This window comes from Choloepus didactylus, chromosome 2 (genome assembly GCF_015220235.1).
Source record: "Choloepus didactylus isolate mChoDid1 chromosome 2, mChoDid1.pri, whole genome shotgun sequence".
NCBI classification, from domain to species: Eukaryota; Metazoa; Chordata; class Mammalia; order Pilosa; family Megalonychidae; genus Choloepus; species Choloepus didactylus.
In genome coordinates, this window is record NC_051308.1 from 47,627,141 (window position 1) to 47,645,612 (window position 18,472).

Genomic DNA, 18,472 nt, shown 5'->3' on the forward strand with positions numbered 1-18,472 from the left:
CTTTCTACACCAATGGGAATTCGCTCTTCCGCTCCCGGACTCCCCGCCTATAGTTCAAACTGGGAAAATGGCGGGGGATTCTGAACCGGTGGTCATCGTCCCTCCGCTGACCGAGGAGTTAGTGACTGGTAGGGAAGACCTGGTTTCGGTCCCAGGTGTGCCCGGAGAGGACTTCAGGGTGCGCTGCACCTCTAAACGGGCTGTGACGGAAATGCTAGAGCTGTGCGGCCGCTTCGTGCAAGGGCTCGGGGACGCGTTACCAGAGGAGATTCGGGAACCTGCGCTGCGAGATGCGCAGTGGGTACGGACCCAGTTACCACCTCTTTTCTTATCCTGCCCCTTGCCCCATCACCCGGGTGTCAGAGATTCGAAAGACCCCGCGCCGCATTAAGGCCTCGCCAGCGCTCCAGGGTGCTGTAGAGGCAGTCTGAGAAACGCGAGGGAGGAAGAAATCGGCTAATGTCAGCTGAGTGTGATTAATTACTTCAACTAGTGGTGTCAAGTAGAGAGATTAATTTTAACATGTTTTATTTAATCGAATATATCCAGAATATTATTTCAACATGTAATAATATAAAAATTGAGATATTTTACATTCTTGACCTGGTTTTTAAAATCCGGTGTCTTACATTTATAGCACCATGTTCTCAATTAGGAGTAGCTACTGGCTATCCTATTGGACAGCCCAAACGTACACTGTATGAAGAATTTTCCAGGAAAGGGTAGTCCTGGAAGTCAGTCAGTCACCCGGCTAGCTCTTGGTTTTTCCTTTTGCCTGTCCTAGAATATTTTGTAAAGAGAGCAAAAACATTTTCCCTGTCAGAGTAAAATAGATAAGACAGCTGTGTTAGTTATAAGGATCACTATCTAAGACCACACCCTTGTACCCATTCCCCCCGCAGTTTTGCAAAGCCTGAAGAAGATAGTTTTTTTGGGGAAAAGAACATATTGCGAGATTGGGGCCTTTCGTAAGGAAGCACACTTTTGAGTGTGAACTGTCACCCTGCAAACAGTTAAAAATAAAGGTTAATGGAAGAAGAATGGAGAAACACTCTCTGGGTTGTGATTCTGCTACCAGTTTTGTTTAGAGTAGCTCTTATATTTATTCCCCCCTTATAGGCAAGGCAAGAGTAGAGACACACATCAGACAATTTTAGTAGTTTTAAAGGAAAAAGACTTGTCCCATAATGATCTAGAAATCGCCCCTTCCAAGAGACACTAAAGTACTTAAAACATTTAATTACCTTACAGAAAAAGAAACTGGGTCTAACATCATGAATTCAAACCCTACTTAATGGGGCAATGAAGTAAATTAGAAGATAAAAGTTTGAAAACTTAAGACTACCAAGGAAATTCACTGGTGCTCTAAGAGAGCAGATAAAAGAGATTTAATTATGTTGATGTATTTCTTTATCTAAAAACTGCATAATATAGTAGCATATAGTCTAAAAAATAGTATTGTACAATGAATATTATTTGTATGAATATTTGTATTTTCAGATAATCCTTGGAAGTCCATACATAAAGATTTTACTTTATAAAATATTTAGAAATGTGGAACATGTACTTTAACTCATGATAATTGTCATTATTTGATTTATGCTTTTTTAAAATTTATATAAATGGTACACTGTGCATCCTCCTTGTAAAAAATTCAAACAAAAGCACAAAGCCAAAGTCATTTTTTAATTCCCCTTTCCCCTTCCTATTTCTTCTTGGAGATAACTTGTTTTGGGGAGTACTGAGGGGAATAATCTTTTATATCCTTTTAATACGTTTTTAATGGCTTTAAATATCCTTTTTTTTAAAAAACACTTATGTTATCATGATGATGTTTTGTTAGCAACCAGCTATTTTTCACCAAATATGTCTTCGACTGTTAACTTGTCAGTATTATGGAGAAATAGTCTTTATTCTTTTTAATGCTGCATGGTATGGATATATTATATTGTAGTTTATTTAACTGTTCTCTTAATTTTTAATTTAGATTTTTTCCCTCAGTTTTTTTTTTATTTCAAATAATGCTGAAATGAACATTCTTAGTTCTTGCCTATGTTGGTATTTTTATGAGAATAGCCCTTTAGGATACATTGCAAGAAGTGAAATTATTGAGTAATAAGGAATTAAATTTTTTTTAAATTGAAATTTTAATAGTGTTGCCAAATACCTTTAGTCTTTTTAAAAAATGTGCCATGAGCATTTTCAGCCTTACAAAAAAAATAGATTAATACAGTGGGCACCATATATCCATCACCAAACTCAACAGTTATCAGAGCTTTACCTATCCCTTCCTTTTTTGGTTGTTACTGAAGTATTTTAAAGCAAATTCCAAAAAGCATGCCATTTCATCCCTATGTACTCCAGTGTTCATCTCTAAAAAATATAGTCCTTTATAAAGTGGAAATTAATTTCACTTAACTTTAAGCATGCATATTTTCCCTCTTGTTAATATGACACTAATTCAACAGCATATATAGGTTCAACTGAGGTTTACCTGAGTCCAAATTTGTTAGCTTTTTTCCCCCTCCTTTCATTTAAGAAGTACATTTTTTTGTTATTGTTTACAAGAAAATTCTTAAATTTTGCATGAAATATTCTTATGAGTTGCATAATGACTCCCAGAGACAAAATGCAGGGAGAATCAATGACTGAAATAGAATCTCACTTCATTGAAAATAATAAATATTCTAATAGACTGGTCTGCTACTTTTCTTTATATTCTCTGTCACAAGTGTGAAGTTGTTATTTTGCCAAAATGGTTGAATTCAGTTTTTAAGGTTATTTTTAGTGATTTGACTATTGTGAATTGCAGACTTTTGAATCAGCTATGCATGAGAATATCAGCATTAATGGGCAAGCATGGCAGGAAGCTTCAGATAATGGATTTATGGGTATGTGATTTAATTTTCCCTTCTGTTGTTAATTTTTTAGTGTTTTAACATTTTACTTACTTTTATTTTTTTTCCAACTAAGCAAATAAGTCATTCATTTATTGACAAATGAAGTTCTGACATCACATTTGTTGTTTTACTTTTGTCTTCCTCATTAACATAAAGAAAAATATAGACATGCATGTTGGAACTATACTGATTCGTCTGTGGCAGTGTAGTTTGGCTACAGAAATATGAGGGTTCATCAAAAACAAAAATTAACAAAAGCCTTCTGTGAGAATCAGTTGGTTCTGTGGAATTTATAGGAAAGAGTACAGTACTACATTTTTATTATTATTATTTATAAATTCTGTGCTACCCATCTTTTATACTGGTAAAATTTATAATAAATTTATGTATGCATATACATGCATTTACAAGAAAAATTATTACAAACACATTCTGCCTCCCACTCAAAAACTAAATTTCCCATAGATTTTATAATCATTTGTTTTCTGTAAAAACAGTACAGTAATCTTAGGTGATGAGGAAGTATAAGGAAAGTCACCAATCCTAAAGATTTATCCTGTTTGGATACTTTCTTACTTGGGAACAATTTTCTGACTAGCCCATGATTGGCCCTGGGTTGTCTAGCATGGCTCTGGTTATTGCCACAAGCACCACTGTGTCATATTTACCCTAGGGGCAAGTCTTTGCATCCTCCCCAAAGAAAACACTGGGAGCATTTCCCAGTACTTCACATGCCACCCTTGATGTGTTTCCGTGACAATTCCAAGACCCTGCCTGGGAATAATCACTGGGGTTGCAGAGTGAGGATTTCTAGTTCTTATGCTGAGATCTTGGCCATTCCACCCATTCTAGACTGGTATGCAATGTTTGTCCAGTCACGGATGTCCCCCGAACAGTTGTTCCAGAATATTTACTAGTTTTTTCTGGCAATTTACTAGTTGCTCTAGAGGACTAACTAAATTCCACACCTTCCTATGTCTCCATCTTGCCCCGCCTCTACTTACTTTTATTTTAATTTAGAAATTTTATTATGGTAAAAAATATATATTTGCCATTTTAAACATTCAAATTATTTTTTGTAGCTAATTTTATTTTGAATGCTGTTTTTTTTAATCCCCTATTCAGTGCCACTTCTTTAAAAAATCCTTTACTAGGAGAAAAAAAGTAAACTAATCTAGGAGACAATTGAAATCATTATCTGAGTAGGTCCTTTGATCTCCCGTATATATCTGATTAATCTTCAAAAATAGCCTCCTCAGTAGTTTATTGGGAAATACTATAAAAATATCCCAAGATGAAAAAACAGACCCAGAGAATTCCTATGATTAATACCTTATACATTAAGTTGTATTTTTACAAATGACCCTTAGATAGTGAAGTACCCTTAGAAGTGTGAAGTTAAACTATAAAAGTACCACATAAAGAATGAGGCCAAGTATTTGTAGAAGGCTCCTTAAAAGGAATATTTTCTTAGTCTAAAGCAGACTTGATTGTACTCTAACTAGTGATGCTGACATAATCTAAAGAAACCAAAGTTTTAGTAGAGAATGATCAGCATAGAAGGAAAAAATTAAGTAGAAAGGAATGGGCAGTGTGGAAAGAGAAGCAGAATTCCTCGGTATCCATCCAGCAGTGTCCAGGAGAAGGGCCACCCTCTCATGAGGGCCAGAATATCTTGTCTGTCTCAATGGTGATGTTACATAGATCTGACTAACATAGCTTGATGCCACTGCCAGCTTTTCAGATTGCCCAGTTACCCTTGAGCTGATGCCAGACCCACCAAGCCACCCCTTTAGTTAGAATTTGTCTTCTCAATATTAAGATAATGTTTTGCCCAGAAGACTTCACTGTTCACTCCTTGGGATTATTATAGCTTTCTCTTCAAAGTCACCAAAATTCCTTTCATTTACATTTTAAAACAGTAAAAACAATAACACTGTGTTTACCAAATATAAGCATGATTGCCAGTTAGTAGGGGAGAGGGATTGTGTCAGAATCACTGAGGAGTATTTTCAAACTACATAGTTTTTCACTGTCTTGATCTTACTCTGTGAAGTCACTCTGGAATTGCCTTATTGTTTGGTCCCAGGCTACTTTTGCAACATGATTCATCAATTCATAGATTAAGAAATGTATTTTCCAACAGGTTGGCAGTCTGGGGGAAGTGTGGTTATCCTTTGTCTATTTTCCCCTCCATAACTGTAAAGGGAGATGGTTGAGAGTACTGCACTTTCATCTTTTTTTATGAGCACCTGTTAAATGCAAGGCACTATGCCAAATGATGGGAAATAGATGAAAGGACATCATCCTTATCCTTTAGGAGCTTGTCATTCATGGAAAGAAATGCACAATGAATTACTAAGAGTTCTTTGGGAAGAAAGAGAAGACTTAACAGATAGGTTATTGTTAAATCAAAGGCATTTAATAAATGAAAATACGCTAGGCAGAAAGGAGGTAGCAAGGACATTTGAAGCAAAGAAAACAGAATGTGCAAAGATACAAAGGAGTGATGTAGTTGGGAAATGTCAGAAGTGAAATGGGAAAATGAATGGCAGATGTGGCCAGAAAGATAAGTTGAGCCCAGATCATAAAGAGCCTGATAGGATGTGCAAAGGAATTTGCACTTGATCCTGTAGGCAATGGGCACCAGTGAAGGTCTGTATTTTAAAAAGCTAACTGCTGACTGTGTGTGTGTGGCAGGGAGGATAGAATGGAAAAGGGAGACATTTAAGGAAGGCAGACCTTAGGGAGGTTTTTAGAAGAGTCCAGCAAAAAAATGGTAAAGATCTGGACTAGAACAGTGGAAAAGGAGAGGAAAAGACAAGTTCAAGAGATATTCAGAAGATAGAATTACTGGGACTTGGCATCTGATCTAATACATAGAAGCAATAACTTAGTGTTACAAGGGCAGAGCTTTTTGTCCACTGAGATTTCCAAGTTTCTGGCACATAAAGTCAGTATATAAACAAATGAACGAATTAAAAAATGAATGAATATACAAGTCAAACCAACCTGTTTCTCTCTGCTCCTGTAACTACCCTTAAAGGGCTTGATTCCAGGAGGTTTGGCCAGTCACATTTAAGATTTAAAATGTAAGTTACTCTAGAGCAGGGACTATATCTGTTTTTCTCATCACTATGTTCTTAGCACTTAGCTTGGTACATAGTAATCACTCACTAAATATCTGTTAAATGAAAAATTCTTTCCTGCTCAGATTTGCTTATAAATTTCAGTTTTGTAGATTTATCAATAGGTGGCGCTTAGAAACTATTTTCCTTCCCCCATAGAAGCTTTAGCTAGTTGATTTTTTTTTAACTGAGTGTGAAATAGTACCTTATTTCTTTCAGTCTAGTGATTGCGTGTTAACTTTTTTAATGGATAATGTAACATTTAGAGAGGGCTGCTCATTTAAAGAGTAGCCAAAGCAAGAAATAAGTGTGCTTCTCATAATGCCCTCAAAAAAAGTAGTATAGTTGGAGTCAGTAAATATTTGTTACACAAATGAAAAACCAGACTTGATTGATGGGTCTCACTAATCTCTATCTGATATATGCATATGTTCTGATATATATCAGTAATGTCTCAGAAGGTTTCAAATATATATATATGATGTTTCAGACTTCCCCCTGATAAAGTTACTACTCAATGAAAAAATTGATGCATTTCTTGCAAAGACTTTAACATAGCAGAACAGATATGATATAGACCTGTTAAGCTGAAGATCTAGCTATTTAGTATGTGTAACTAACTGACATTTGCTAGTCTTTAAAATGACTTTTCAAAATAAGATTGGTCATATGTCTTCTAAATTTCATTTATTGTATCACATTTCCATATAGAATATAAACAATCCATTTTAAGGTCTATTTAGACATTACTTTTTGTTTTAAAATAGATTCTGACATCAAAGTACTTGAAGATCAGTTTGATGAAATCATAGTAGATGTAGCCATGAAACGTAAGCAGTATCCCAGAAAGATCCTTGAATGTGTCATCAAAACCATAAAGGCAAAACAAGAAATTCTGGTAAGATGATTTACATTTAAAATTAAAATGTAAAGTCCATGTGGCGATAAATGACATTTTTTTGTCTTTGTCTTTCTTGCCTCAATTACTACTGTTTGATTTTTATAAGACTTTTTTTCCTCTTCTGAATCACACTAGGTTTTGAACACAGTTGATATTAAAATAGAAATTGAAGATGGAATTCTGACAAGAACTTTATAATTCTGAGATCAGGAAAGGGAAAAAAAATCCTCTTTTAACCTTTTTCTTTCTATTTGTCATATGTGTTTGGTATATTATTTGTATATGTTTATATATTTTAGAGAATCCTTTAGTTAATTTGATTGTGAACATTATTTGAGTGTCTGTCCATAAGATTGAAATTTGCTTTATAAATTGTGTGTAATTTGTTTTGCTCCAAAAATTGTGGCCATTTGGATCACAAAGCCAAGAAGAACTGATTAGCTCCTTCAGCTTGAGTTTCAGACAAGCAAGCAACAGGCTTGCTTCTTATTTATAATTACTGTAGATATCAATGACCATCCTTACTATACCCCCATCTTTTCAGAGTTACTAGGGCTGGAATAAATAAAAATAAAGAATAAGCAAGAAGTCTACCAGCAAATTAGGCCTAAATCTTCCCTTTGGAAATGGGGAGGGGCAGGGATGGCATTGCTCAAAAAGTAAGAAATACTTTCACGTTTAAATCATCCACTTGCCTTCCTTTCATGAATTGTTTTAGGGTAGTAAAGGCCAGGCTTAACACTATCTAAAACGTTTTGGTTAATATTCTATGAGAAGAAAACAGTCATGATCAGAATTTTTCAATTTTTTCCTCCTTGGCATAACTGCCATAACTAATGTCCTCAGGGATACCCTACTCTACCTCCTCCCCTTTTTTAAAAGTTCCTTCAGAAAAGACATCCAATATATTTATTTGCTAGTATCACCCTCCCTATTCACTACCCCATGCCCTATCCCACTGAAAATCTGGTAATCAGTATTGCATTAAAGTAAGAAAATTGGTGAGGTGCTGCTGTGGAAGCTTAAAAAATGATGCAGAATGGATAGGGTAGGTAAGGATACTAAAGACAGCTTTTACTTTTTGGGTTTTTTTTTGTTTGTTTGTTGTTTACCCTTTTGGCTCCTGTTGACTTTGGAGAAGAGTAAGGAGGAATAGTTTCCTCTTCTTCTCTGAGTGTGGATACTTTTCTTATAGTTCTGTTACTGTCATTCTGTTATATCACAGGATATGTAGTCTTTAGTGTGTTGACGTGGTAGCCTAATCACTTTTTATTACTGAGTTTTGGGAATATGAGTTCAGAGTTCCAAACATTTGTCTTAAAATGAACTTTTGAAACACTCTGTACTTTAAAACACAAAATTCAGCCTCTGTGCCTTTTGATTGCTTTTTTGGATTATAATTTTTTATGGTGCTATTTCTTATTGTATGCAGTAGGAGGCAATAGTATAATAGGTAAGAGTTCAGACTTTGTTTAACTTGTCTTCTTTTCCACCCCTTTTCTACATATTTCAGGATCTAATTTTTCCTCCCAAAGAAGGCTACTATAGTGTATTTGCTTACATTAGCTGAAAGAAATGTTTACATGTGGTATTAAGTGATTAAGTTGTTGTTATCTGTTTAATTTATGTTAGAAGCAGTACCAACCTGTTGTACATCCATTGGACCTAAAATTTGACCCTGATCCAGGTGAGTCATTGTTCAATTTTGGTAAGCATGAAGCATCAGATTGTAATTTTTACTATAGACCCCACTGCTGCCTACTGTAAGGGTGGGAGATGGGTGCTGGTAACTACTACTCCGAGAGAGCAATTTCCTGGTACTTACTGTAATTTACTAGCCTCTTCCTCCTGCTCTTCCCTGGATGCTGTACAATGTTCTACTGGACTCTGGAGTTTCAGAACAGTTGATTCAGACAGTTCCTGCCTGTTTAATAGTTGTTCTAGTGGAGGGACTGATTCTTGGCGCTTCCTACTCCTCTGTCTTTTCCCTTCTTGTTTTTAAATTTTGTATGTAAATTGTATCATACTGATCATATCATTGTGCAACTTTATTTCCCCTGAACCTCGTTAATCGTTTGTCTGTTTTGTGATGCACACAGCTCTCTATATATTTAGCTCCTGTACAGTATTCTGGTATGTAAATTCACTACTACTTAGCCATTCTTCTACTGAGGGATGCTTAAGATGTTTCTCTTTGTTGTTATAAGCATTGTTAAATGAACATTCATATACCTATCTCCTTGTATACTGTAAATATGCAACAGTTCTCTAGTATAGATTCCTAGAAGCAGAATTTCATTGGGTGTGTTCTTCAGCTTCATTGCTTTTACACTTTACTGCCCCTCCAAAGTAGTCATATGGGTTTACATTCCCACCAGCAGGGTATGAAAGTTCCTGTTTCCCCACATTTTGCCAGCAATTGTAACTGTCAGGCTTTCTTTCCTTTTGCCAATCTGATGGGTATGTGGTCGTATTTGAAGATCGATCATCTTTTCTTATAAGTTTTGATCCTACAGGTTCTTCATCTGTGAATCACCTATTTATGTTCTTTGCCCATTTTTTGATTGGGTTGTTTGAATTTTCTTATTCATTTGTAAATGTCAGACACATATAGTCATACAAGCACACACATACATTCTGGATACTAATCTTTTGATTATAAGTAGTACTATGCTGGCTGTGGATTTTTCATACATGCCCTTTATCATATTGAGGAAGTTTCCTTCAATTCCTACCTTTTGAAGTGTTTTTATCAAAAAGGGATGTTGAATTCTGTCAAATGCTTTTTCAGCATCTATTGAGATGATCATTTGATTTTTCACTTTTGATTTGTTAATGTGTTGAATTACATTAATTGATTTTCTTATGTTGAACCACCGTTGCATGCCAGGAATGAACCCCACTTGGTCATGATGTATAATTCTTTTAATGTGCCTTTGGGTTTTGATTTGCAAGTATTTTGTTTAGGATTTTTGCATCTATATTCATTAGGGAGATTGACCTATAGTTTTCCTTTTCTTGTAGTCCCTTTTTCTGGGTTTTGTATTAGAGTGATATTAGCTTCATAAAATGAGTTAGGTAGTGTTCCTTTTTCTTCAGTTTTTTGAAAGAGTTTGAGCACGAATGGTATCAAGTCTTTTTGAAAAGTTTGGTAAAATATCCCTTGAAGCCATCTGGCCCTGGGCTTTTATTTGTAGGCATATTTTTGATGACTGATTGGATTTCTTTGCTTGTGATTGGTTTGTTGAGGTCTTCTGTTTCTTTTTCAGTCAGTCTAGGTTGTTCACGAGTTTCCAGGAAATTGTCTGTTTCCTCTAAATTGTCTATCTTGTTGGCATACAGTTTTTCCTCTTATAATTTTTTTATTATTATTATTTCTTTGGGATCTGTAGTAATTATCCTCTTCTCATTTCTGTTTATTTGGGTCTTCTCCCTTCTTGACTTTGTCAGTCTAGCTAAGGGTCTGTCAATCTCATTGCTCTTCTCAAAGAACCAACTTTTGGTTTTATTTATTCTCTCTATTGTCTTTTTGTTCTCCACCTCATTTACTTCTACTTTAATCTTTGTTATTTCTTTTTGTCTACTTGCTTTGGGGTTACTTTGCTGATCATTCTCTACCCCCTTCAGTTCAGTCAGGTATTTCGTTTTAGCTCTGTCTTGCTTTTTGATACATGCATTCAGAGCTATAGATTTCCCTCTCAGCACTGCCTTCGCTGCATCCCACAGGTTTTGATATGTTGTGTTCTCATTTCCATTTGTCTCTAGATATTTACCAATTTCTCTTGCAATTTCTTCTTTGACCTACTGGTTGTTTAGGAGTGTGTTGTGTAACCTCCATATGTTTGTGAAAGATCTGGTTCTTTGGTGGTTGTTGATTTCTAGTTGTATTCGATTGTGGTCAGAGAATGTGCTTTGAATAATTTCAATCTTTTTAAATTTATTAAGGCTTGTTTTGCACCCCAGCGTATGATCTATCTTGGAAAATATTCCATGGGCACTAGAGAAGCATGTATATCCTGGTACTTTGGGATGTAATGATCTCTATATGACTATTAAGTCTAATTCATATATCATATTGTTTGGGTTCTCAATTTCCTTATTGGTCCTCTGTCTAGTTGTTCTATCTATAGAAGAGAGTGGTGTATTGAAGTCTCTCACTATTATTGTAGACCTGTCTATTGCTCCCTTCAGTTTAGCCAGTGTTTGTCTCATGTATTTTGGAGCTCCTTGATTGGGTACATAATCCCTTTCATTTCTTCTTGGTGAATTATCCCTTTTATTAAAATATAGTGTCCTTTTTTATCTCTTATGACATTTTGTATTTAAAGTCTATTTTGTCAGATATTAATATAGCTACCCCAGCTTTCTTTTGATTGCAGTTTGCATGGAATATTTTTTCCCATCCTTTCACTTTCGGTCTCTTTGTGTCACAGGGTCTAAGATGAGTCTCTTGTAAACAGCATATCGCTGGGTCATATTCTTTAATCCATTCCATCAGTCTGTATCTTTTAATTGGAGAGTTTAATCCATTCACATTCAAAGTTATTGCTGTGAAGGGAGTTCTTGAACCAGCCATCTTATTCTTTCATTTTTAGTTGTTAGATCTATTTTTTTCCCTCTCTTTTTTTTCCTTTAAGTTACCCTTACTAATAACTCTTCATGTTTATGCTCTTCACCAGACCTTTCTCTCCGTTCTTTTTTCTCAGCTGGTAGAGCTCCCTTTAGTATTTCTTGCAGGGAAGGGCTCTTGTTAACAAATTCTCTCAGTGTTTGTTTGTGAAAATTTTAAGCTCTCCTTCAATTTTGAAGGAGAGCATTGCTGGTTAAAGAATTCTTGGTTGGCAATTCTTCTCTTTCAGAATCTGAAATATGTCATACCACTGCCTTCTCTCCTCCATGGTGCCCACTGAGTAGTCAGTACTTAGTCTTATGTTGTTTTCCTTGTATGTGATTAATCACTTCTCTCTTGCTGTTTTCAGAAGTCTCTCCTTCTCTTCAGCATTTGATAATCTAATCAGTACATGTCTTGGAGTAGGTTTATTTGGATTTATTCTTTTTGGAGTTAATTGGGCATCTTTGATTTGCATATTTATGTCATTTCGAAGAGTTGGGACGTTTTTCCCGACAATTTCTTCAAATATTCTTCCTAGCCCTTTACTCTTCTCTTCCCCTCCTGGAACACCAATGATGCCTATATTTGTGTGTTTCATGTCCCTGAGAGCCATTTCAAATTTTTTTAATTTTTTTCACCATTAGTTCTTTTGTGCTTTCACTTTCAATCACTCTGTCTTCAAGGTTGCTGATTCATTCCTCTACTTCTTTAAATCTGGTGTTATGTGTCTCAAGAATATCTTAATTTGGTCAGCAGTATCTTTTATTTCCACAAGATCTGCTATTTTTTTATTTAGTCTTGCAAATTCTTCTTTATGCTCTTCTAGGGTCTTCTTCATGTCCTTTATATCCTGAGCCGTAATAATGATATTTGTGTATACTTCTTTGATTAATTGCTCCAAATTTTGTGTCTCTTCTGGCTCTTTAATTTGTTCGACTTGTCCATATCTTCTATATCCTTCAAATGCTTTGTAATTTGCTGCTGGCTTTGGGGCATTTGCTTGTCTTGAAAAGGTTATTTGGGGAAATGCAGAATTAATTGAGCATTTATATATAACTTGGTTTGCTGGGGTGCAGTTTCCCAATCTTACCAGCAGGTGGCACTCTTAAGGCATAGCTAGCTGCAGTGTGGTTTCCCTAACCTACCAGCAGGTGGCACTGTTGAGGTATAGCTTGCTGGGGTGCAGTTTCCCCAACCTACCAGCAGGGGGCGCTCTCAAGTAGGTCTTCCCCAAACTTTTCCTGTGCAGTGCAGAGTCCACACAGGTGGGGAACCAATCAGTGCACCATATCTCTTGTGCACTGGGGGCTGCCTCTCCCGGGGCTGTCATGTGGGCCCTGAGCAGGTAGGCAGGATTCTGAGCAAGGGCACCCCACAGATGGAGCATGTGCCCTTCCTGCTGGTTCTCTGCCTGCCTTGCACCTGCGAGTCTCTGGAGTGTGAGAGGGGCTCCTTATCGCTGGTATGACACCTCTCTTTTCCCTGCTTCTCACCATTGCATCCCCACCCCAGACTTCTGTGGAGGGGAGAGCAAATGCTGCCCACCGGGTTCCCTCACGGGAGCTCCCAGCTATCCAACCACGGCGGATCACCCTCCAGCAAACTGTCAGGGTAGGTGCACGGGAATGGAGAGCTGCTGCTCACTCCCTTGCCCAGCAGTGGTTTTGCTGCTGCTGGCCTGGTGGGAGGGCAGCCTGGAGATGGAACAAACTCACCATGTCCCTCCAGCCACTATCACTCCTCCATTTTTTGTCGTCCCCTCCATGTACTGTGGGGTCACTCTATGGGTGACTATACCCTGAACCCGTAGTCCCTGGTGTTGTCTGGCCCCTTTCTGGTTGGGAGGAGAAGCCTGTTCTGCCTCACCTACTCCACCGTCTTCCCGGAAGTCTCTCTTTATTCTTAATGATGGTGGAGACCGTTGTTCTAGGCATAACCGTATTCCCCAGCAAGATCAATAATGCAAATACTGCTTTCATGTTTGCCTATTTTTTTCTTTTTTTTGCTTGATCGTGGTGCAAAGTAATTTTCTTTGCTGCTCGGCTCTCTCACTGCTCATTTTCTTAGGACCTGTGATGAGAAAAAAAAGCACAAAAATACACAAAATGACCACAGAAGCTAAGATCAGACCACAAGGGGATGTGCACAGGGCAAGAGCTACTGCATTACTAATGCGTGACCATTTGTTTTGGCTGGAAAGGGTAGCGAGTTATGAGGCAGCCAATGCTTGCACACCAAGTAGCAAACAAACAATGAGTACCAGGACAAAATTTTCTCATCAAAATGTGTCGAGTACCAAATTCAACGAGTTTCAAAGCAGCCGAGTACCGCAGTACCACTGTACTTTCATATTGTGTAGGCTAAACCTTTTTAAAATATTTTCAGTCAGCCTTTGCTGGCCTGAAAATCTGTAGGGGTAGAACCTTCACTTTTATTTTCCTTTAGGGAATGATGTAAGGACTTAGCCTTTTCTCGTATGATGCCAGAGTCTACCAGAATGCCTTTTTTATAACAATCCTGCATCCAAAAGAATGTTGCACTTTGTATGAGAGAGAGATGCGGATCTCGTGGTTTATGCAAATGCTTTGTAGTTATTGGTTTAGCTCCAGCAATGGCTTTGAGGATTTCCTTCTTTTTTTTCTCAATATGCCTTATGGTCGACTCATTAACGGCATGATGGCAGCCGACCGCAGCAGCCATTTTGCCTGAACAAAGCATATCTAACAATTCTACTTTTTCCTTCAGGTTCATCACTTCCCTCTGTTTCTTGGGAGCACTGTTCGAACTGCTAGGATCACTATGCTTAATTTTAGTATGCATTTCTGAGTTTCTAAACTTTTTCTGTGTTGTCTGATAGCCTTCATGTATCATCTGGGACTTCCACAAAAGTCCCCCAAAATTCCCATTCAATTTCTTATGCCTACTCATGATATATCAAAACCATGATAGGGAAAGTCACGATGTGGAAGGGATAACTGTATCTTTAATTTTCTATATTTATCCAATTATGTTTTTGAACCAAGGTGGGAAGTTTTGTGAACTTGCAAGACCAATTTGACCAGAAGTCTTAGGATGTGCTTCTAAAAACTCAAATCAGATTAGTCATTTCTCTGTTTAAAATCCTAAAAACTTCCAATGGCTTTTTTTTTTTTTTTTTTTAATGAACCTCAGACTTCTGAGCATTCCCTTATGTGATCTGGCCTCTATTGACCTCTCCAAATTTCATTTCACTACTTTCCTTCTTACTTAACCCCATTGCCCATCTTCCAACTCTTTAAAAGTGCTTCACTTTCATTCAGGCCTTTTCCCAGTGCTTCCAAGATCGGCATTTTCTCAGATTTTCTTTCTTATTTAAATGCTACCTCCTCAGAGAGATCTTCCCTATTTTTTATCATGACACCTATTGATTTCCTTAATAGCACCTATTACAATTATTAGTGTTTGTGTTTATTTCCTGTTTATAGTCTTTCACAAACTGGAAGCATTTTTTTCATGAACTTATATTGCAATATATTTGCATTATATATAGTCATCATATAGTCAATGTCATAAATACTAACAAGTTACTATTACTCATCCATACATGCAGCCATAGTTATTGAATATGCTATATGCTAGAACTGTTCTAGATGTGGAGGATGTAATGCTGAACAATATAGACAAGGTCGTTGCTCTTTGGAGCTTACATTCTAGTGGAAGAAGAAAAAAAATGATAGAGAAATATAAAATTAAACAACATGAGTTCTAGGGTGATGCATTTATATGATAGTAAACACTTTTCTGAGAAAATGACATTTAAGCTAAGATGTGAATGTCAAGAAGGAATTTATCTTGTGAAGATTGAGAAAAAGAGCTTTCCAAGCAGAGGAAACAGCTAGATATATAGGATATAGAATGTCTGGCTTGTACTAGTGTCTAAAGAGATAACTAAAGCCAACAATTAGAACCATAAATTGGAAAGTAGCAAACCAAATACTAAGCATCCTATATTGTACCTGCTTCCTTGTTCATACTCATAAATAAATTGGAAATAGAAAGGATGTGCTCAAGTAATGCTTCTTTGCCGGATTTCTGAATTTGTGGAGGCTTCTGGGAGTTAGTGTTTCCTAGTTTAGTCAGTGACCTGAAAGCAAAACTAGGTTGATTACTCAATCTTTCATTTCCACTTTTTCATTTCCTTATGTTTTAGAAAGCAAGTGACTACAGAAGTCCGTGTTCTCCAGGATGCCTAACTTCCACATTTTTAAGAGCAAGCTTAAAAAAAAAAAAAAATCCTTGCAGCAAGCTACTGATTAGCTGTCTACCAATTAGATGTGGTTCTCATTTGTCCGTTACAGCCTTCTATAATCCTGTCGGTAGAACTAATAATTGCATCTATATTGGCATCTTTTGTAAAACATCCTTTGAAATTAATTGAAGAGACTCCCTTTCTTTCCTGTCTTTTGCTAAGCATGTAGTGTGGCAGGGAGCTATTTTAAGCTTCTCTACAGTAGAATTTAATGATGCTTCCAGTTCTTTTGCTGACCCTACAAACAGAGGACTTAGAGACAGTTCCTCTTTTTTCCTAATGATGCAGTCTCTCTTAAGTCACTGCCAGAATATGTGTAGATAGCCACCCACTTCAAATGGTTATGTTTCAGAAATTCATATACAAATCTGGGCTTTGGAATTTTAAATGCATTTCCCCCCTGAAAAGAAACCTAAGCTAATCTTTAAAGACCTATTTAATCTACAGTGTAGCTGAAATACTATACTTTTATTATGGAAAATATTAGGAAAAAATACTGTTTCAAGTGTACATTAGTTCTACCATAAGGTATCTAAATAGGATTTTCTGGAGAATTGTCTGGATTCCTAACCATCATGGTTTGTCATGATAAGGGTAAATAACTGTGCCATTAAGATGTTCCCACCAACACTAACCCCATTGCCCATCTTCCAGCTCTTCAAAAGTGCTTCACTTTCATTCAGGCCTTTTCCCAGTGCTTCCAAGATCGGCATTTTCTCAGATTTTCTTTCTTATTTAAATGCTACCTCCTCAGAGAGATCTTCCCTATTTTTTATCATGACACCTATTGATTTCCTTAATAGCACCTATTACAATTATTAGTTTGTGTTTATTTCCTGTTTATAGTCTCTCACAAAACTGAAAGCATTTTTTTCATGAATTTATATTGCAATATATTTGCATTATATATAGTCATCATATAGTCAATGTGATAAATACTATAGAAAGAAAGGAAGCTTTGGCATCAGAAGTGTTCTAGAGGAAGCCCATCCCCATCTTCTACATGGCATGGACCAGCCATCTGCATGTGAGACATTCTTGAGTAAGATGTATGTATATCAGGAGTACCTATATCTTCTTACTAGTTACAAAATATGAAAAAGTCATTTAGAGTAATCATGAGTGAGGCAGTGAAAAGTTTAAATATTTTGAAATTTCCTAAGCAGATACTAGTGTTAGAAAATGTTTTTTGGTGCATACACAAACAGCACATTCATGTATTTAGTGATCTTTTTAACTGCATATTTTCTCCCTTCCCTTTGTCTTTTTTTTAAAGGTTGTATTTGGTTTTATTCCTAACATTGTTGAAGCTATTGAGTTTTAAATGAAAGAAATTTGATTCACTTAACTTAAAAAAAAAACTGTAATAATAATTAAAACATACTAAAACAGATTTTACTCCAAAATTTCTTTATTTTGGGTTCTTTACTAGGCATAATTTATTTTTATTTCTGTAGCTTTTCATCACCTTGGAGTTAAACCAATTTTTGATGATTTGTTAACATGTATTCTTATGAGGATTGTATAATTCCCACCAACGTTATATTGGAAAGTTACATATACAATGTAGAAGACTATGTACTTTGGATTGAAGGAGATGTGGGTTCTAATTCCAGCTCTAACTCTAGATGTATTTCTTAGTTCTCTCAGCCTGTTTCCTTGTCCAACAGAGGAGGCTGGTGAAACATGCCTGCCTCATAGGGTTGCTATAGGTAGTAGATAAAATTAATTGGGAATATTTGTCAGTCCATATAACTATAGGAATTGACTGTCGGAGACATATGTAGGAAAAGTTTATATGCCATTGTATTTCTCATTCTTGACCTTCCTCTTTCCCTTCATAGCCAACTTTCTCAAAACTTGTAGGTTATTCAAAAGAATAATTTACACTCACCAGCCCCACTTTCAGTTTTGTAAAAAATCAGTAGTATTTAATATTTATATTGTTATGACTATATAAATGATCTTCAGTCTGAGTAAGGTATTGATGATGTTACTTAAAAAATCATTTTGAGAAATATGAAGAATATAGGAAAAAAAGACAAAGTATTACCCAGTATTATATTTTTCTACATTTTCTCCTAGTCTTTTATTGATGTTATAGGATTTCTTGTCAAAAATCAGTAGTGTTTAGTATTTACATTGTTATAAATATGTAAATGTTCTTCAGTCTTGAGTAAGATGATTATTAGTGTGAGTATACTTTTTTTCTTAAACAGCTTCCCATCTCTTTCAGAATGATAATTGCTTTATTTTTGGTGGCTTTGTTTTCTTCGTGTCTGTTACTAATTTCCAAACACTTCAACAGAACTATAAAATTGCTCTCAGTGTAGTAAATGTTCCGTTCATTTTTATGGACTGAAAATGATCAAGTCCATTTAAAAAATTTCTTTTCTTGGAGATATCACCCTGGGAGACTTCTTTCTTCCTATTATAATCTAGATTGTTTGTTCTCCAGCCCTGCTGCAAAGCTTTCATCCTGTCTGTTCCTTTCATCATCCCGGGAATTTGCTTTATTTCTCTCTTGTGCTGGATCACATTTCCTGGCTCCTGGTTTTCCTCTTTCTTCCTTTATTCTCTTGTTTTGGAAGAACACATCTTCTGCCATCCATCTCTTACCCCTATTCACCCCCAGCCCATCCA

The 18,472-nt window shown here is 36.2% G+C and overlaps 1 protein-coding gene across 2 annotated transcripts in view; it reads left to right on the top strand.

The window, feature by feature from the left end:
• Positions 1-45: 45 nt before the first annotated feature.
• NSL1 (NSL1 component of MIS12 kinetochore complex) overlaps positions 46-18,472 on the top strand; it is a 51,810-nt gene continuing 33,383 nt past the window's right edge. For both annotated transcript variants that reach the window (XM_037824280.1, XM_037824276.1), the window contains exons 1-4: positions 46-301; positions 2,813-2,891; positions 6,796-6,926; positions 8,562-8,616. In XM_037824280.1, coding sequence (XP_037680208.1) covers positions 68-301; positions 2,813-2,891; positions 6,796-6,926; positions 8,562-8,616 — 499 coding nt within the window. In that variant the 5' untranslated portion in view covers positions 46-67. The remainder of the gene's footprint in view (positions 302-2,812; positions 2,892-6,795; positions 6,927-8,561; positions 8,617-18,472) is intronic.